At 53.2% G+C, this 20,188-nt stretch overlaps 2 protein-coding genes across 2 annotated transcripts in view; one reads left to right on the top strand and one right to left on the bottom strand.

Moving 5' to 3' along the window:
* Nucleotides 1-16,093, top strand: part of BAG6 (BCL2 associated athanogene 6) — a 35,934-nt gene extending 19,841 nt beyond the window's left edge. Inside the window, exons 16-25 of the mRNA XM_015422407.1 lie at nt 405-554; nt 2,268-2,592; nt 5,057-5,317; nt 10,256-10,351; nt 12,843-13,165; nt 13,722-13,781; nt 14,291-14,434; nt 14,541-14,648; nt 15,535-15,681; nt 15,787-16,093. Of these exons, the coding sequence (XP_015277893.1) occupies nt 405-554; nt 2,268-2,592; nt 5,057-5,317; nt 10,256-10,351; nt 12,843-13,165; nt 13,722-13,781; nt 14,291-14,434; nt 14,541-14,648; nt 15,535-15,681; nt 15,787-15,885 (1,713 nt within the window). The 3' untranslated portion in view covers nt 15,886-16,093. The remainder of the gene's footprint in view (nt 1-404; nt 555-2,267; nt 2,593-5,056; nt 5,318-10,255; nt 10,352-12,842; nt 13,166-13,721; nt 13,782-14,290; nt 14,435-14,540; nt 14,649-15,534; nt 15,682-15,786) is intronic.
* A 3,880-nt stretch (nt 16,094-19,973) lies between these two features.
* The window catches only part of PRRC2A (proline-rich coiled-coil 2A), a 38,282-nt gene continuing 38,067 nt past the window's right edge, over nt 19,974-20,188 (bottom strand). The window contains 1 exon segment of the mRNA XM_015422514.1: nt 19,974-20,159. Coding sequence (XP_015278000.1) covers nt 20,022-20,159 — 138 coding nt within the window. The 3' untranslated portion in view covers nt 19,974-20,021.

A 20,188-nucleotide genomic window follows, 5' to 3' on the forward strand; every position in this document is an offset into this window, starting at 1 on the left:
CTCTCAGAGCCGTTCTCTCAAGGGCAGTTCTCGAGAGAGCTCTCCCATGCCCACCTACCTCACTGGGTGTTTGTTGTGGGGAGGGGAAGGGAAAGGAGATTGTTAGCCGCTCTGAGACTCCTTCGGGTAGTGAAGGGTGGTGTATAAATTCAGTCTCCTCTTCTGCATAAATTAGTTTAGAGCCATCCTTCATGAGCTGACAAAAATGTGTGAGCTGGAGGCTAAAAAACCGAGCTAGCTCACACTAACTCAGCTTAGATGGAATACTGCCCTTGATGAGCTTAGGCGAGTGGCGGAGGGCTTGGAGATGCGCTCTCTGCTCATCCATCATGGTGAGCTGGGATGTCACCCTGTATGACTAGAAAGTTCTCCCTGACCCAGAACTCCCCTGCAGGTGAATGCAGCAGGAGGATCTATTCACTCAGCTGCTGGGGACCCTCCTTGGTGCAGCGGGCTCCAGCATGGCGGGGGGGGCCGGCGTGGGGTCCCCCACCATCACCGTGGCCATGCCGGGGGTCCCCGCCTTCCTGCAAGGCATGACGGACTTCCTGCAGGTGAGCCCTTTGCCCTTTCAGTCACTCCAGGCCCGGGCCAAACGGCAGCCTCTCGATTTGGAGATTTGCTGCCTCTCTTGGGTGCTCCTCATTATCAGTCTCCCTGGGACCAGAGCAAGACCCGATAGACTGAAAAGTTGGGAATGTGAAAGGATGCTTTCGGTGGTCTCAGCCGCTCTCCAGAATGTCAGCCTGTGTTGGTTTCTCTGTTAAACTGTGGCGGGCAGGTCCGTCCGCCTCCTTACCTCTCCTTAAGCCGATGTTTTTTGAGTTTCACGTTCTCAGGGAGTCCTGTAGGCACTTGATCAGTGCTCCCTCTAAGCTGTAGAGTCTTGTGAGCAAAGATTATACTGTGTGAGCTGCTGGCATTAAAGTTGGGAATGAGCAATTTGGCCACTGAGAACCAGTTTGGTGTAGTGATTAGGAGCACAGACTCTAATCTTGGAGAACCGGGTTTGATTCCCCACGCTTCTGCATACAGCTGCTAGTGTGACCTTGGGTCAGTTACAAGTTCTCTCAGAGCTGTTCTCTCAAGGGCAGTTCTCGAGAGAGCTCTCCCATGCCCACCTACCTCACTGGGTGTTTGTTGTGGGGAGGGGAAGGGAAAGGAGATTGTTAGCCGCTCTGAGACTCCTTCGGGTAGTGAAGGGTGGTGTATAAATTCAGTCTCCTCTTCTACTGCATAAATTAGTTTAGAGCCATCCTTCATGAGCTGACAAAAATGTGTGAGCTGGAGGCTAAAAAACCGAGCTAGCTCACACTAACTCAGCTTAGGTGGAACACTGCCCTTGATGAGGAGCTTAGGCGAGTGGCGGAGGGCTTGGAGATGCGCTCATCCATCATGCTGAGCTGGGATGTCACCCTGTATGAACAGAGAGTTCTCCCTGACCCAGAACTCCCTGCAGGTGAATGCAGCAGGAGGATCTCCAGAACAGAGCACAGGGAAGCTTGGCCTGCCCCAGGTGACCCCCCTGGAGGCGGGGTCCCGGGAGAGCCTCACTTGGCACATAGAGGGTGCTTCGCCTGATCTTTAGCATCTCCAGTTAGCTGACCTTGGGCGATGAAGCAGAAGGAAAGCCTTGCTGGAAACCTCGCGGAGCTATTGGTAGTTCGGAGGAGACGATCCTGGGCTGGAGGCAGTGGTGGTCTAGCACTGAAGACAGGGGACATGATGTTTTCAGATTTGTCCAAAGAGGGTTAGGGAGAGTGTGCATCTAGAGGGAATATTAGCCCAGAGGAAATGAGGGTTCCTTATAGAAAGGAAGGCCATGAGGTGAGGTGGGGGGTGAATAGGGACCCATATTAATGGGCTGGCAAGCTTCCCACCCAGGCCAGAGGGATCGGGATGCTGAAATCCTCAGGAAGGTTAGTGCCTGCAAATGTGCTTGGCTTGAACTGCCCCGAGTCAAAACTTCCTCCAGACTTCTCCTGTGGTGTCACTGTGGTTGAGAGCCTTTCGCCACTGGTGCTGCCTTCAGAGAGAGAGAGAGAGAATCTCCTCCAGAATGCTAGATGGTGGCAAGTTATTTTAGATACCAAGGTCCAGGTGCCGCCCCCCTCCTTCCCTCTGCCTGTGCCCTGTGATGTTTTGTGTCTGAGCTGCGTGAGATCCTGAGCTTCGCTGGGAGGGACTGGAGTCATCCCAGAATCCTTTGCTGTTGAGCTTCCCTGTGCTGTGCCAGACTCACCACCTCCTCTTTCTCCCCCCCCCAGGCAACGCAGATGGGGTCAGCTCCCCCACATCCCCCCGAGCAGACACCGCCCCCGCCCGCGGCCTCTCCGCCGCCTCCCCCCTCTGCTCCTCAGAGTGGGCCGGAGGCACCCTCAGCTGGGGCAGGAGGAGGCAGCGGCGTCCGTGGCGGTGCCTCGGCAGATGCTCTGCCGCCGGAGTTCTTCACCAGCGTGGTCCAGGGGGTGCTGTCGTCCATGATGGGTTCCCTCAGCGCCCAGCAGGGCAGCACGGAGAGCATCGCTGACTTCATCCAGCGCCTGAGCGGCACCAACAACATCTTTGAGCCGGGCACCGAGGGGGCCCTCGGTAAGGAGTCTCCGTAGGGTCCATAGCCGGCGGTGGAGATAGGTAGCGCTCACACCCTGTCCTCCAGGATTGGTCCTGCCCAGACGCATTCAAGTGCCCGTCCTCTTGACTCTGGGCTGCCGCTTTTCTGAGTCTCCCGCTCCCCGAATGGGCACGCTCATCCTCTTCTGTGGGTAAACCACTTGATCTCAAACCTTTTGAACGAGAGACCCACCGCTTTTCAGAACCTGCTTGCAGGATAAGTCCAAGGGTGGGGGGGAGAGAAGGGCTGCGGCTCAGAGACAGAGCACCTGTCTGGCACGGAGAAGGTCCCAGGTTCAGTTCCCGGCACCTCCAGTTGTAAAGAATCAGGAAGTAGGTGATGGGAGAGCCGGCATGGTGTAGTGGTTAGAATTTCAGGCTGGTATCTGGGAGAGCCAGGTTCGAATCCCACCTCTGCCATGGAAGCTCGCTGGCTGACCTTGAGCCAGTCACCCACCCTTAGCCTAGCCCACCTCAAGGGTTGCTGGGAGGACAAAATAGAGTGGAGACAGAGAAGAATATGCCGTGAGCCGCTTTGGGATCCCCATTTGGGAGACGAATTAAATAAAGGAAAGGCCTCTTCCCGAGACCATGAGAGAGCTGCTGCCAGTCGGAGCAAAGGGCGATGAGGATCTTGGAGGATTCCAGGCATTTCCGTTAGATTCTTTCTTGCTCTCTTGCTGTTACAGCCGGCCATTGTTTAACTTCCAGAATGACAAAAAGGTCCGAAACCTCTGGATAAGAGGAGCAAAAAAAAAGGGTTGGGTTTTTTTTTTGCTGCGGTGGCTCAAGTGGTTAAGACGCTGAACTGCAGGCTGTGGAAGGTCGGTAGTTCATCAGTTCAAGACCCGAGTGTGCCGCAAGACAGAGTGCACTTCGGTGGGAAGGTAACAGCGTTCCGTGCGCCTCGGCATCTCGTCATGCTGGCCACATGACCACGGAAATGTCTTCGGACAGCGCTGGCTCTTCGGCTTTGAAACGGAGATGAGCACCGCAACCCTAGAGTCGGACTTGACTGGCTTTCGAGCAAGGGAACCTTTACCTTTACTTTACCTTTGCTAAGTACCAGTGGCCTGAGGGTAATTATAGAATAATTGTAGAAGGAATATTCAACAATTACAAAAATGTGAAAAATGGATTGTAATCACAAAGTTACACAAAGTTACAGAAAGCACCATAATGTGCCTACAATAGCAATAAATAGGAACAATATCAGACAATTATTTTTTTTGCAATGATGACAATGACACTTATATTATATACCACTACAATGGCATATCCAAAAGAGTTAGCAAATTGAAAAAATACTGCAGTTTGGCATATCTGTAAGGAATTTATGAGCTAAAAAAGACACCGAACAAGAGTATGCTGGCTAAATTCCTTTTTTGATGTATGGATATTCATCCTCCATGAACAACCTTATGCAAATTAATTTAGAAGACAGAAATTCAGGAGCGAATTGATGGTCTACAGCACGATGTAACTTCACAGAACAGTTATTACAGCTTCAATCTTTATCAATCATGAACGACCTTTGCAGTGACAAATTTGGAAGCCAGAAACTCCAAAAATTGTGTTAGTACTGTGCAGCTTCAAAAACAGTGTAGCTCTTTCTGTAAGCCGCCCGAACCGGCCTCGGCTGGGTGGGGTATAAATTTAATAATAAATAAATAAATAAGCTCATATCCAAAGGGCAACTTTTGTAAGTGTTGTATAAACATCAAAAGAGACTGCTGCTTAAGAGGAAATAAGAGGGGAAGGGCAATTAAAATCAGTTTTTCACACTTTTGTAATTTTTGAATTAGAACTGCACCTTCAATATTCCTTCTACAACTATTCTGTAATTACACTCAGACCTCTGGTACTTAGTAACGCCAACTTTCCCCCATTATCTAATTCCCCCCATTTTGTTGCTGGGGTGTTGAGTCGAAGAGAGCACCCCTAAAGCACCCCCAAGTGAGCTCTCCCGGCTCCCGTCTGAGCCTCGTAGCCCTCAGTGGACCTTCCAGACCTCCTCTGCCCTTTCAGTGGCCCTTTGCCCACGAGCCATGGCGGAGTGTGTCCTCCCACCAGTTCCTCCCTTTTCTGTGGCCTGGCTAGTGTCCCAAGGGCTTGGTCTAGCCAGCAGGGGTCAGGGACAGACCTGATGCCAGAGGGATCCAAGTTGTATGTGCTGTGCCCACGGGAAGGGGCAGTGCAGTCCACCACGGTGGTGCTGTGGCACTTGGCAGGAGGGCATCCAGAAGGGTGCTGAAGCAGGCAGCCTTCCCTGTCTGTGGAGGAGGGTGCCTTCTCAGCCGAGACACCCTCCTCTATCCGCCGAGGGGAAGCCGCTTCTCTGAGCGTCCCGTTCTCCTTGTCCCCTTGTGAGTTGGAAAGAAGAGGGGCGCATTGGCGGCTCTGACACCCCCCTTTCTTTTTGCTCCGCCCCGTCCGTTCCCAGGCTTCTTCGGCGACCTGCTCTCTTTGATCTGCCAGAACTTCTCCATGGTCGACATGGTGATGCTGCTGCACGGGCAGTTCCAGCCGCTGCAGCGGATCCAGCCCCAGCTCAGCCGCTTCTTCCGGGAGGAGTACCTACACGGCCAGGAGCCCACCGAACGCAACGTCCGGGTGAGACGGGGCCGGCCGCCACCCAGTCCCCGGGCTCGGCGGCGCTGCCACTTCTCGCTGCCCAACCTCGGGGCGTTTGCTAACCCTCTCCGTGTCCTGTTCTTTCAGTTACATAGCAGGGGTGTAGGCTGAGCCTTGGGAGCAAACCCTCCACTGGGCTTGTGCAAGCAGGCCTCAGTCATGCCTTCCTGGCCACTGAAACCCTTGGGATGCCCCAGGGCATTGTGGGAATGGGGTCCCTTCTGGGCCTTCTCAGAGAGCCAGGGCTGCTCCATCCTGTACAAGAGGAGAGCCAGTTTGGTGTAGTGGATAGGAACGTGGACTCTAATCTGGGAGAACCAGGTTTGATTTCCCTCCTCCACTTGCAGCTGCTGGTGTGGGGGAGAAGAAAGGAAGGGGATTGTAAGCTGCTCTGAGACTCCTTTGGGTAGTGAAGGGCAGGGTATAAATCCAATCTCTTCTCCTTCAAATTGCGTAGGTTGCATAATGTGGGTTAGAATCCCCTGGGTACCATTGAGCTGGGTAGAACAGTTGTGGAGAGAATGCCTGGGGTTGGGTCTGTTTGCTGTTCCTACGAATGAGTATAATTTGGGCTTGGATCACCTTGGGGAAGGAGCCTTGCCCCCTGCCCTCTGGGGTTTTCGTTTCATCTCGCACCTCCTGCCCCCTGTGTTCTTACGCGTTTTTGCAAAAGCGAGAACCCCAGTTTTCCCGGGAAGCTGAGTTCTGTACCCACCGTTGCATCAGATGGCTTTTCCGTGCCCTTTCAGAATGGTGGCCTTTGCATGGCTGTGACTGCAATCCTGTGTGGGCGGGGGAGGCAGAGAGGTGAAAATGGGACAAGATGGCTCAGTGTGACGTACTGTGAAGAAAGTGGCCACAGCCGCCGCCAGGAGGAGCCCTGATCCCCGGGGGCTGCTGTGGGGGCCGGCCTATGGCTGGGCAAGGCTGTCTCTCCCCCAAGAAGGGTGGGGGGGGCGCCCTCCACGGGTGAGGCGAGCCTGGCCTCGTCAGATCTCCGAAGCTAAGCAGGGTTGGTCCTGGTCAGTATTTGGAGGGGAGACGGCCAAGGAGTAACTACCAGGGTTGTGAGATGAAGGTGGGCAAGGGGAAACCACCTCTGAACATCTCTTGCCTTGAAAGCCCCCACGAGGCCACCGTAGGTCAGCCGTGACTTGACGGGGGACTGTCCCGCACCACCATAAGGGAGAGGGGTGGTGCCAGCTCGAGAGCTCTCCTGTTGCTCCTTCCAAGCGGAGAGCAGAGGAGCCAGAGCCAGATGGGAAGGAGGCCATCTGTCAGAATGTGTTACAACGAAGTACACACATTCATGAACGGTTATACTTTTATTGCAAAGCTATAGATGCAGTAACACAGGCACTGTTAAGAATGGCGGCAACCCATTGAGCATAATAGGATATAGGGCATTCGTATGCACCTCCCCATGGCATGGGCCAATTAGGTACCCTCCCGCGCGTGGGACCAGCTAGGAAACCGTTAGGTGGCGAAAGCTGGGAACCAGTAGTCTCTCACGGTACATAGGAGACTTCCAGGCAACACAACATCCTCCTGCACATCTGTAGAGATAAGCATTGCGGCACAGGCAGAACAGCAGAGATAGGAATGCAATAGCAATTACCAAGACACAGAATGAACTCCTCAACCCCCATGGCAGCATAGCTGACACCATCCCCTTCCTGTGTCTAGGCAGAGGACGTGTTGTGGCCCCGTCGTGAGCTGCTGGGGCCCCCAAGAGACACTCTTGCCATCACGGCTCCTCTGAGCACTCGGTCTTTCCCCGCCCCACTGCGACCAGCCCAGCCCCCAACATAATGCCAGGACAGAGAGAGGGAGGGTGAGAGAGAAGGGCAGACAGACGGTCCACAGGCTCCCCACCTTTAAGCTGCCCCATGGTGTGGCAGGGATGGCAGAGGCTGCACTGGGCCAAGGCAGCAGCAGGGGCAGGGGCTTCATCTCTTCACTAAGCCTAGACTCTGGCTACAGGATGGCTCTGGGGGAGAAGAGAAGCATGTGTTCCGATTCCCAGCTTCACGGTGCCTGGCAGGGTGTCAGCTTCCAGCCTGCTTGCTGTGGGGGGGTAGGAAAAGGAGAGCAAGGAAGCGGTGCTTTGCCTCTTCAACAGCTACTCTGTGGCGTGGGCTTGGAGGAGTACATCCGCGAGAGCTTTGTGAGTTTGACCCAGTTCCCACCTCTCCGTGTCCTGTGCTTTCAGTTACATAGCAGGGGTGTAGGCTGAGCCTCGGGAGCAAACCCTCCACTGAGCTTTGTGGAAGCAGGCCTCAGTCATGCCTTCCTGGCCACTGAAACCCTTGGGATGCCCCAGGGCATTGTGGGAATGGGGTCCCTTCTGGGCCTTCTCAGAGAGCCAGGGCTGCTCCATCCTGTACAAGAGGAGAGCCAGTTTGGTGTAGTGGATAGGAACGTGGACTCTAATCTGGGAGAATCAGGTTTGATTTCCCTCCTCCACTTGCAGCTGCTGGTGTGACCCTCTGTCAGTCATCAGTTCTCTCAAGGGCAGTCCTTGAAAGAGCTCTCTCAGCCCCACCTCCCTCACAGCAGGGTGCCTGTTGGGGGGGGAGAAGAAAGGAAGGGGATTGTAAGCTGCTCTGAGACTCCTTTGGGTAGTGAAGGGCAGGGTATAAATCCAATCTCTTCTCCTTCAAATTGCGTAGGTTGCATAATGTGGGTTAGAATCCCCTGGGTACCACTGAGCTGGGTAGAACAGTTGTGGAGAGAGAATGCCTGGGGTTGGGTCTGTTTGCTGTTCCTACGAATGAGTATAATTTGGGCTTGGATCACCTTGGGGAAGGAGCCTTGCCCCCTGCCCTCTGGGGTTTTCGTTTCATCTCGCACCTCCTGCCCCCTGTGTTCTTACGCGTTTTTGCAAAAGCGAGAACCCCAGTTTTCCCGGGAAGCTGAGTTCTGTACCCACCGTTGCATCAGATGGCTTTTCCGTGCCCTTTCAGAATGGTGGCCTTTGCATGGCTGTGACTGCAATCCTGTGTGGGCGGGGGAGGCAGAGAGGTGAAAATGGGACAAGATGGCTCAGTGTGACGTACTGTGAAGAAAGTGGCCACAGCCGCCGCCAGGAGGAGCCCTGATCCCCGGGGGCTGCTGTGGGGGCCGGCCTATGGCTGGGCAAGGCTGTCTCTCCCCCAAGAAGGGTGGGGGGGGCGCCCTCCACGGGTGAGGCGAGCCTGGCCTCGTCAGATCTCCGAAGCTAAGCAGGGTTGGTCCTGGTCAGTATTTGGAGGGGAGACGGCCAAGGAGTAACTACCAGGGTTGTGAGATGAAGGTGGGCAAGGGGAAACCACCTCTGAACATCTCTTGCCTTGAAAGCCCCCACGAGGCCACCGTAGGTCAGCCGTGACTTGACGGGGGACTGTCCCGCACCACCATAAGGGAGAGGGGTGGTGCCAGCTCGAGAGCTCTCCTGTTGCTCCTTCCAAGCGGAGAGCAGAGGAGCCAGAGCCAGATGGGAAGGAGGCCATCTGTCAGAATGTGTTACAACGAAGTACACACATTCATGAACGGTTATACTTTTATTGCAAAGCTATAGATGCAGTAACACAGGCACTGTTAAGAATGGCGGCAACCCATTGAGCATAATAGGATATAGGGCATTCGTATGCACCTCCCCATGGCATGGGCCAATTAGGTACCCTCCCGCGCGTGGGACCAGCTAGGAAACCGTTAGGTGGCGAAAGCTGGGAACCAGTAGTCTCTCACGGTACATAGGAGACTTCCAGGCAACACAACATCCTCCTGCACATCTGTAGAGATAAGCATTGCGGCACAGGCAGAACAGCAGAGATAGGAATGCAATAGCAATTACCAAGACACAGAATGAACTCCTCAACCCCCATGGCAGCATAGCTGACACCATCCCCTTCCTGTGTCTAGGCAGAGGACGTGTTGTGGCCCCGTCGTGAGCTGCTGGGGCCCCCAAGAGACACTCTTGCCATCACGGCTCCTCTGAGCACTCGGTCTTTCCCTGCCCCACTGCGACCAGCCCAGCCCCCAACGTAATGCCAGGACAGAGAGAGGGAGGGTGAGAGAGAAGGGCAGACGGACGGTTCATAGGCTCCCCACCTTTAAGCTGCCCCGTGGTGCGGCAGGGATGGCAGAGGCTGCACTGGGCCAAGGCAGCAGCAGGGGCAGGTGCTTCATCTCTTCACTAAGCCTAGACTCTGGCTACAAGGTGGCTCTGGGGGAGAAGAGAAGCGTGTGTTCCGATTCCCAGCTTCACGGTGCCCGGCGGGGTGTCAGCTTCCGGCCTGCTTGCTGTGGGGGGTAGGAAAAGGAGAGCAAGGAAGCGTGTGGTGGCGGTGCTTTGCCTCTTCAACAGCTACTCCGTGGCGTGGCAGGCCTCTGTGGGCAAAACATTTGGCACCAGAGGCAAAAGATTGAAGTTATTTTTCCTCCTTGTGCGGGGATGGGCAATGAAGACATCTCACAGATCCGTTTGTGGTCTCCGAGGAACTAGGTGGAAATGGCATGTGTTGGGCTTAGTCACTGGTAGGTCCTGGGGCTCAAAATGGCCTTGTGATAGGACCGGGGGCTCGTAAAGGCTTAAGGATTGGAGCAAGTGCTGCTGAGACCAGAGGCTTCTGTCTTCCTTCCTCCTTTCCCTGCGAAAATTAGGATGTCCAGAGCCAAGCACATGGAACCATGCAAACCTACTCAAAATTATTCGGTGTAGCTTTTCTTCTTTCCAGGGAGATTTAGGTTTTTTGGTGAACAAAGTGGATTTCCCCCAAGAACATGTGTCCTGCCGTCTGTGCAGCGTAGGTACAATGGCAGGCCATGTGTAAGAACAAAAGAGAAGCCAATGTTGGATCAGGCCAATGGCCCATCTAGTCCAACACTCTGTGTCACACAGTGGCCAGAAATACCAGGGGCCATCAGGAGGTCCACCAGTGGGACTGAGGGAGAATTAATGTGCATGCGCCCAGATGCACTCCCAGACCGATTTCAAGTTAGTGTTGGCTGCATATAAACCTTCCAGGCCGGAGCAATCAGAGCGAGAAGCTGTACCAAAATTTCCTCAACAGCAAAGACCCAGAAGCAGCAGATGAACTACTCCACGAACTCAACGCCGTGCGTAGACAAAAATGGACGGACGCAACTGTGAATTAGGATTTCAGGCATTCCAGTAGGGAAGCCTGGAGCCTGTTGAAAAAACTAGGCGCAAGCCCTCCTGTGCTCCGAGGAAACCAGGTAGTTGTCTGACTGGGATGCCTAACCAGAGCTCTGAAGGATCGAGATTTTACAATCAGGATAAAAAAGAAACTCTAGATTTTGAAATGCACCTGCCCTGAAGACTGCGAACTGTTCAACAGCAGCACATTAACTGGGACGTGGCTTGCAAAGTTTCTGACTGACACCATGAGAACAGGAAGACTCCCAGGGGAATTCAAAGGATCCAGAGGAGTCAGCCGTGTTAGTCCATTGCTGCAAAATAGTAAAAAGCCGAGTAGCACCTTTACGACTAACAAACTTTACTGTAGCATAAGCTTTCGAGAAACACAGCTCTCTTCACGAGATTCAGGGAATTCAAGAAAGCAAAGATAGTTGCTATTCTGAAACCTGGGAAACCAAAACATCTGGTGGATCTGGTGGAATGTGAGCATCGTGCTTTCCAGGGAGATGTGATGGAGCTCTCCCTGGCTCTTGAGAGGCTAATCCTGAACAGAATCATTGACAGAATTATCACTTCTCGGCCTTTTGGCTAAGAAGTGTAAGCATTAGCTATAAAAAGTCAGTGACAGAATTAATGAATATGTCCCTATAGAGTAAGCAGGATTTAGACCCCATACTAGTTCTGAGACCAGGTTCTTGGCTTACTAACTTTCATTGAGGCAGGGTATCAAAAGTATCTTAAGACATCGATAGTTTTTGTTGATTTGACTGCAGTTTATGACACAGTCTGGAGGGATGGTTGCTGTACAAGTTTTTACAAGTTTTCCCCTGCAGAACATTATTTCAACTCCTAAATAACATGCTTGAGTGATAGAACTTTCCAAGTAATGGTGGGTCAGTCAGTCAGCAAGCCAAAGAAACTGAATAACAGTCTACCCCAGAGCTCAGTCCTCGCTCCAGTTCTTCTCAATCTGTACATCTGTGATGTCGAGACAGTGTGTGACTGCAATAAAGAAGGCCAATGCTATGCTGGGGATTATTAGGAAGGGTATTGTAAACAGATCAGCCAATATCAAAATGCCCCTATATAAATCAATGGTGCGACCTCATCTGGAATACTGTGTGCAATTCTGGTCACCACACCTTAAAAAGGATATTATAGCTTTGGGAAAAGTGCAGAAAAGGGCAACACGACCGCATTGTGAGTGAGGAGCCACCTGGGGCTCGGTCAGTTTGAACCAATGGACAGGAGCAGGGGGTGGAGGGGCTGGGGCCGAGAGCGTGGCCGGGAAGGGTGTTTCCCAGGTGCGGGGTCACCCCGGCCCACGGCGGCCTGGCATCTCCCAACTTTTGCATTGAAAATCCAAATGGGAATTCTGCAAAGGAGCACCACCACCACACAGGTGCAGTGCAGACTGAGGCTTCCGGAGTCTGGGGGAGGGGAAACTGCAACCGTGTGGTATCAAGTTGAACCTGCTAGTTTCAGATTTGACACGTCTGTGTCTCTAATGTGTAACTGCTGTCCTGTGAAGAGCTCAGGGTGACGTACATAGAATCAGAGTCGGAAGGGACCTCCAGGGTCGTCTAGCCCAACCCCCTGCACAATGCAGGAAATTCACAGTTCCCACCCCTCGTGAGTGACCCCTGCTCCATGCCCAGAAGACAAGACATGGCAGTTATCCTGTTTTATCCTCGCGGCAACCTTGAGTGGTAGGCGTGGCCATCAAGGGCTGCCTGGCTGAGCAGGGATCTCCGCCCAGGTCTGCCCAGTCCAAGCCCTAGCACCGTCTTCACTGGACTGCCCCAGCCACTAACGCTAGGGCACCTTCTTTGCTCACGTTAACGGTAGCTTAACAGGCTGTCAGTCATTCCAGGAGCTTTGCAGAGACGCGTGGAAGTTCTCCAGAGGCCCGCTTGCTTTCTCCAGACTTTCTTCCCAGGGCTGATGAAGCCTTTAGTCCATCTGAATAGGAGTGGGGGAATCCGTGGGTTTAGATCTCCCTGTCCGCTGTGAGGGCCAGTGAAGCACTTTTTGGCCCAGCCTACCTTCCAAGGGTGTTGTGGGAAGCAAAGAGGGTGGGAGAGGAGGAGAAATCATGCTTGCTGCTATGGAGGACACGCCGGATAAAGCTGCGGTGGACCGGAGCACATTGAAACAGGGCCTTCCTTGTGACGGTGCTTCACCGGTACTGAAAATGGGTGCTTTTTGAGGGGCTCTCCCAAGTCGCAATGGGGGGATTGGTGGAAAGCGGCGCAGCCTTCGATACGAGTCCTGGCACTCTGTTTAAGACGAAGGAAGCACAGCAGAGAAATGCATCACTGTGTGTCATTGGGAGATCGCTATTGTGGTGCCCAGAGCCTGAAAGATTTATTTGTCCCCCCGCTCACTTAACATGTATCAGCCTGCTCAAAGGCATTGACCTGCTCCAGTAGATCTCCAGCAGAATGAATAGCCTGCCGTGGAGCCCCCGTGACTTTCCCAGGCTGGTTGGCAGCGGCAGGGCTTGTGCGGGAGGCCAGTCCCATTGACTCTTCGCGTGCAAAAGATGGCTGCCAAGTCCCCTCTTCCTTTCCCCTCCTGACGGCCTTTTCTTTCTCTTCCCCTTTCCCCGCCCACCCCTGGTGGCAGAGGCGGATGTCAGCAGACATCAACCCGTCCCTGGTGAGCTGGCTCACCACCATGATGAGCATGCGGTTGCAGGTCATCCTGGAGCACATGCCCGTCACGGAGGAGCAAATCCTGCAGTATGTCCGCAGGGTGGGCGATCCCCTCCAGGTAACGCCTGGGGCAAGAGTGACAAGGCACGGGCTGGAGAAGGGGGGGGGAGGCTGGCCGACTGTTTAGGGTGGAGAGGGGCCGCTCTGCTCCACAGGCCGTGTTGTGTGTGTGTGTGTGTTGTGGCACCTCTTTGTGGGTGGCGGGGTGCTCTCATCATGTCAGTGCTGCCTCGTAGTATTGGGGGGGGGCAGATGCTGGGAGATGGTGCTCAGAGGAGGGAGAGCCTGGGTTGCTGGGGGGTGGGGGTGTCCTTCTTACTGCTCTTGCAAAACAGTGTTGTTTTCTGTGTGGGCCACCTTGACGGACATCTGGCGTGCCCCCCGCCCGAAACCAAAGACGACGGGGCTTTCCGGGCCTCACCCAAGACATGGAGCCTTGCCAAGTTAGCCGTTCCTGATTTGTGTGAGCGTCTTGTTTGCTTGTGTGTGTGTGGCGGTGGGAGAGGTAGGAAGGTTCTATTTAGGGGTCCACCATGCCTATGAGAGGTTCCAGGCAGCCCTGTCTGGAAAAGGGACAAGAGCTTGCTAATTGCCTCCCCAATTCTTCTCCTCAGCCTGTGCCTGAAGAGCCCATGGATTTGCAGGCTGCCGAGCAGCTTCCCGAAGCCCTGCAGGTACCGAGTGGGAGGAATCCAAGGGATGCGGGTCCCCCTCTTTATGGGGCCTGTGGGTTTCCGTGCCGGTGGGAAGCGCTGGGGTGCGCATGCCACAGGTGTGCGACACAATCGTCTTTGCAGAATGCTTCAGAATGTTAACTATCTGAAGACCCTCTTCAGCCCTCTCGCCCGATAGGTCCGTATTCCGCCTATCGGTGGTCGTGGGGACTACGCATAAGGCCACTGACTTAGTTTGTGGCAAAGGCAACACTGTTCAGTCGTGGACAAAGAAGTGATCTAATGATAGAAGGGTGCCCTTTTGGTCGTTGGTCCCTCTACCCTCGTGCCAGCTGTCCAGTCTTTCGTCCCAGAGGCCAACTCTCCCTGCCCTTCTTCCCAAGAGGTTTCCCAGGGGGACACACGAGGGGGCATTAGCCAGGGGCCTCCATCCGTGCAAAGCAGGCGCTCTCCCTCCCCCCCTCGGAACAGCTTGAGAATGGCCTTTTCTCTCCCCCCCCATTTCTTAGCGCGAGAGTGCCGCCTCCCCGGCCCCAGCCACCACGGCGGAGGAGGCCATGCCCCAGCCACGAGGGGAGCCGGAGCACGAAGAGCCCCAGCAAGGGGAGCCCCCCGCTCCCGATACGGAGCCCTGGGCTGCCGCCGTGCCCCCGGTGAGTCCACCTCTCGGTCTGGGGCAGGTGGAGGGAAGGGCCGGATCCCGCGGAGGGGGTCCCTGGCGGTGGTTAATGGGTGCCCCCCCCCTTGCTTCCTTGCCAGGAGTGGGTGCCCATCATCCGTGAGGACATCCAGTCCCAGCGCAAGCTGAAGCAGCAGCCTCCCCTCAGCGACGCCTACCTGAGCGGCATGCCAGCTAAGCGGCGCAAGGTAGGGTGGGGGAGAAGACATGTAACACTTCCCTTTAAACATTTACCCCGAACTTGTCTAAACACTAAAACTAGGCACCGTTTAAACATTGTTTTTAATAACATGGTGGCAAAGCTCTGCCTATGCACACACCGCCAGCGCTTTAAAAAAAATGGCGGGTGAAAAGCGGAAGCCTCGGGCAGCTTTCGAGCGGGGAGGGGGTTTAAACCGGAAGTGGCTCGACACCGCAGGAGTGATCAGACGTCAGAAAACTGCAGCTGGAACCGGAGAATCAGGAAAACACCACTTGGGGACCTGGTATCAAAATACTCTGGGTTAAAGCGGTTTTGAGCCGGAAAGCGACGGCTGGGGATGGGAGGCAGATGTTGACTGTGTGATTGTGCAGATAAAATCTGTTTCTGAGGTGGGCCGAAAGCGGACTAAATGGACCGTCTGAACGCACCCACTGACAAGCGATGTGTCAGTAGCCTGAACAAGAAAAAAGCCGGGAAATATGGGCCTTTGCCTCTCTTCGGGTTGACTGTAGAGATTTTTCATGGGCGCTGCCCTTGGTAGATTGCATGCTGGGCTGTTCCATGAATTTTGCTGGATTCCGGGGCTCTCTAGCCATGTGTTAACCATTACCATTTACTGGAGGAGCCCAGAATGGGTGTGCCAAGTGCCTCTAGAGGGGCAGGACTGGCTTGCTCAGGTGGCCAAAGAACCTGGCCCCAGCAGCAGCTCCACCATTTGGGGGGGTGTTGTTTGCCTGTTGGGAGAAGCAGGTGTTGCTGTGGGAGGAGGGCTCATTTCCACCCCCAATCCTCACCGCTGCCTGAGCAGACCTGGGCTTACACGTCTGTGCTAATGTGACACCACCACTGATCTCCTTCTCCCCCTTCCGCAGACCATGCAGGGCGACGGGCCCCAACTACTGCTGTCCGAGGCGGTCAGCAAAGCTGCCAAAGGGGCTGGCGTGAAGCCCCTGACCAGCCCGGAGAGCCTCCACAGGGACCTTGCAGACCCGGCTCTCCAGGAGGGCTACCGCCTGCAGGTGGGGCAGGCAGCCCGCCCTTCTCCTCCTCCTCTGCACCTGCAGACGTAGCGGGCTGATCTTCACGAGCCCGTTTCACATCCCCGCTCTCCTTCTCTTTTCCAGCTGAAATCCGATCTGCAGAAGCGGCTGCAGGCTGACCCCAGCTTCACTCCACAGAGGTTCCCCAACGCCCAGCAGGCCTTTGTGGCCGAGGACTTGTAATGGCCGCTGCTGGCGCCCTCCTGGGCCGGAGGTGGACTGTGCGGCTCGCCTCTCCTTCCCTCCGTGCACGATGCAAACAGCCACTCCCTTCTCAGGCCAAGTATTTAAGTTCCCTTCCCAATCGTTCCCTGTCTGGTTGCTGTGACCTCTCTCTCGGCCAGTGGGGGTGCCCTGGCGGCTGCTGGAATCACTAAATAAAGCCACTTCTCCAGGGGCTGTGAGAGTTATTGGTGTGTGGGTTTCAATAAAATGGCTCTTTTTTTTAAGGGGAGGGTGAAGTGGTGATCTTTTTCGATGTCCTTGTGTGGTGGTGGTGGTCGGTGCTGTCAAGTTGCAGCTGACTTATAGCAAAAACCCCCCCCCCCAGGCTAGCGGAGGGTGGTTTGTCATTGTCTGCCTCTGCGTAGCAACGTCGGTCCCAACCAGTGTTCCCTCTAAGCTGTGAAGTCCTGTGAGCAAAAATTCTACTTTGTGAGCAAGTAATTTGGCTGCTGCATAAATTAGTTTGCTCTGGAGACATCCCTCCTGAGCCAAGATAAAAATGTGTGAGCTGGAGGCTAAAAAACAGTGAGCTAGCTCACACTAACTCAGTTTAGAGGGAACAGTGGTCCCATCCGAGGACTACCTGAGGCTGACCCAGCACCGGTGTGAGCCGGCTCAGGAAGGACGGCTCCAGAGCAAACTAATTTATGCAGTAGCCAAATATCTTGCTCACAACTTTAATGCCAGTAGCTCACAAGACTCCACAGCTTAGAGGGAGCATTGCCCGGCACCATCCAGGTCTGGGTAGTGAAGTCTAAATCCTCCTTCTTGGAGGAAACAGTGATTAAGGGTGAGGTGGTCCTTTGCTTTCTTTTGGAGTGCCTGTGTTTGTAATAAGACAAGTTGTGCAGGTTGGCTATTCCGTCTCCCTTTTGTACTCTTATTACAAGAGGTTCCTGAATTTTACCAGTGTGCTATTCAATTTCAATCAGTGGTTTTTTTAAGGTGGGGCCAGGCCAACCAGGTTGATTCTTCTGGGAAGTCTGCTAGCACTGTTCCCTAGGGAAAAAGCAGGGTGGTCCAGGTTCTACAGCAGGAGGGGTCCCACACTTTTTTGACCCTGTGGGCACCTTTGCAATTTTGACACAGGGTGGTGGGGTGCAACCCACAAAATGGCTGCCATAAGAAGGGTAATTAAAAATACACTGGGGGAAAAGGAGCATGAGAGAATAAAGCCAACACTGCAGTGGCAGCTGCTGAAACAATGTTTTTAATCTGCCCAGCCATCAAGTTGTCAGTGGCCAATCAGAAGCCAAGCTGGGCAAGTGCCACACCCACTTTCTGATCACACTTGGCAGACATCTCAGGGCCCCATTCTAGGCGAAATGTTGATGCCACACAAAAGAATCCAAAGTGGGGAGGGCTCTTGGGCTAAGTATGTCTCCTTGTCAAATACATAGATGCCAGGGCTCTTTTTGTAGAAAAAGCCCAGCAGGAACTCATTAGCACATTAGGCCACACCCACCTTTTGCTAGTTATTCTGTTTACCTTGTTTGTTGTCAAAACCCAGGGCTTTTTTGTAGCAGGAACGCCTTTGCATGTTAGACCACACACCCCTAATGTAGGCAACCCTAATTTCTTGCTGGGTGTGGCCAACTTGGGAGCCAGCCGGAACTCTGTTCCTGTACATTCCTGCCCCAAAATAGCCCTGCATAGATCTATAGGCCAAGGAGAAGTTGGTAAGCTTCTGGAGGAGCAGTCAGGACTGTGGGAGGGGCCAGCCGGGGTCTGTATTAACAGGGATCTGAAGAACCTGCAGACACAACTTTCTGCAGCCCGGATTTCAAGGAAGAATTCCCAGAGTAAGGATACAGTCTTCTGCTTGAACATACCACCCAAGAACTAAAGCGCACATTACACCAGAGGTGTCAAACTCATTTGTTATGAGGGCCAGATCTGACATAAATGTCGCTTTTATTGGGTCATGTGTGCTATAAAATATACTGGAGGTACTGGAGACAAACTTTATAATGGTGATTTCAGATGCCAAATGACAATAGCAGGGTTGATTGAGATGCAGAGGGGTAGTAGGCATGGAGATATCAGCATTGGCCATTGCTCTCCTTCAGACACAGCTAGAATGTGAGTCCATTTGTATATCTTGAAGACTGAAGTGATGACAATAGCAGGTGTTGGTAATGAGACGTGACGCCTAGGTTTCAGTTCAGTCCAGGAGGATGCAAAGAATAAAGGGACATAAATCTTAGAAACAACATTTAAAAACAATAGAACATATAACCTTCTAGGACATTCAGTTGCTGCCATAAAAGTAGCAGTTCTCTTATAAAGGAATGTCAAAGGGAGATTAGCGAGACTGCTGAGTTACGAAGCTCAAGACAGTGCAGGCTCCAGGACTGAAGTGAGACCTAGGATTTCTTGTCTCATTACCAACACCTGCTATTGCCATTTGAAACCACTCTTCAAGATATATGGACTCACATTCTAGCTGTATATGAAGAAGAGAGCAGGGACTCACGAATTTTTGCCACAAATTTTGTTAGGTGCTCCTGGATTAAGAACATAAGAGATGCCAATGTTGGATCAGGCCAAAGGCCCATCCAGTCCAACACTCTGTATCCCACAGTGGCCAGAAATACCAGTGCCATCAGGAGGTCCACCAGTGGGGGATTCTTGCTCCTTTCCACTAATAAAGCTTGCAAGCTGTGCTGTTTCTTCCTTCTTCTGTTTGGGGAGGGGGATCTCTCCAAGTGAAATAATGTGTTGATTTCAGACTGGGCAAAATCCACTCAGTGCTAGAGAAAGTTTAAAAAGCAAAGGGGGAGTGAAGAAAGGTAGCCAGCGAGGCGGGAGTGGAGAAATGGAAACTCGTTGGAACTGGAACTATGGGTGTATTTTTAAATACTTAGCCATTTATTTCCAGTCATTAAACACGGAATCCAATCTAAGTGTTATCCCTAATCAGGGTTTTTTTTGAAAGAAGATAAAAACATCTTTTGAAAAAGCTTTTTAGAAGAAGTCGAAATAATTTCCTTTTAATTCTTTCCCTTTATCCCAATGCACTCCTTTTAACACACACACACAAATGTGTGTGTGTGTGAGAGATCAAGTCGCGAAACAGCAGAGCATAATGATCTCAATGTAAATTGTGTTTGTCAGAAGAATCCCTCCCTCCCACCCTCAGAAGTGTGCGTGCACACCTGAAATAAAACTCTGCTGGTCTTAAAGGAGCCACAGACCTTTCTTGCTCTTGCTCCCCCCCCCCCCCAAGGAGGAGAGCACGGCCAATGGAAGGAAGGAAGCAACGCTGGGCTTCGAGGATGGAAGGGGGACGGACACTAAACCAAGAGGAGGACTGGCCTATTAAGAGCTTTAACACTGTCAGATACATTCTTCCTGAAAGATTTTCCAGGCAGAGGCTTATTTCAGAGAATGCCTATCTGCATTAAGACAGAAATAAAGTACATTCTTCAAACACCTCTGGTTGCCAAAGCGTAAACAGAACACAAGAACTCTCACCAGTTTGACTTCTTATTTTATTGTTTTTTTTAAACAATTTTTTTTTTGGTTTTATTTATTAAACAAACCAGCTCGACCACCTTTTTAAAAACGCAACGCTTCCTATTTCAAACTCAGGGGAGCAAATGGAGAGGAGGGGGAGGGCAGGCTCCCAGCCTAGCCTCCCCCACCCCAACTGGAAGGGGGAAGAGGCAAGACCTCACAGGTTCATATTTATATATATTTACACTCCACACCTCGGAGCTCCTCCCCTCGGATCCAAGGGCAATGCAGCCCCCACCAGGGGGAAAAAAAATTAAACTCAGGTGAAACCAAAGAATAAGCAAAAATACATTCAGCTGGGAGTCTCCCAAAATCCTGATCCTTGCCCCCTCCCCCAATTCCACTCTGAGCACCCTACTAAGTGTCTAACACCCCTAACGGGGGGGCAATTCCAGTGTCATCCCTCACAGAAACAGGAAGGGAGTTAAGGAGACACCCCAGATGTTCAGGATACACCGAGAAGAGGAACGAGCCCCCCCTCCCCCCACAAACAGCCTGGCCCCACTCTGAAGGGGAGGGGAGGGAGAGGACCTAACAGAACCAAAGAGGAGAGGAGGGGGGGTCAGCATCCTGGGCTAGTGGTGGCTGGAGAACCCGGGGTCTTGCTTGTCAGCATGGGGGCGGACGTCGGGCTCGAGGCGGCGGGCTGGAGCTCCATCGCGGGGTTGAGCTGCTCGCTCCCAGGCACGAGGAGTCCAGCGAAGGACTTCAGACTGTGGAACAAGGCAGGAGGCGGGTGGAA

Source organism: Gekko japonicus, unplaced genomic scaffold, assembly GCF_001447785.1.
Source record: "Gekko japonicus isolate JY-2015 unplaced genomic scaffold, Gekko_japonicus_V1.1 scaffold1152, whole genome shotgun sequence".
In the NCBI taxonomy this organism is placed as follows: Eukaryota; Metazoa; Chordata; class Lepidosauria; order Squamata; family Gekkonidae; genus Gekko; species Gekko japonicus.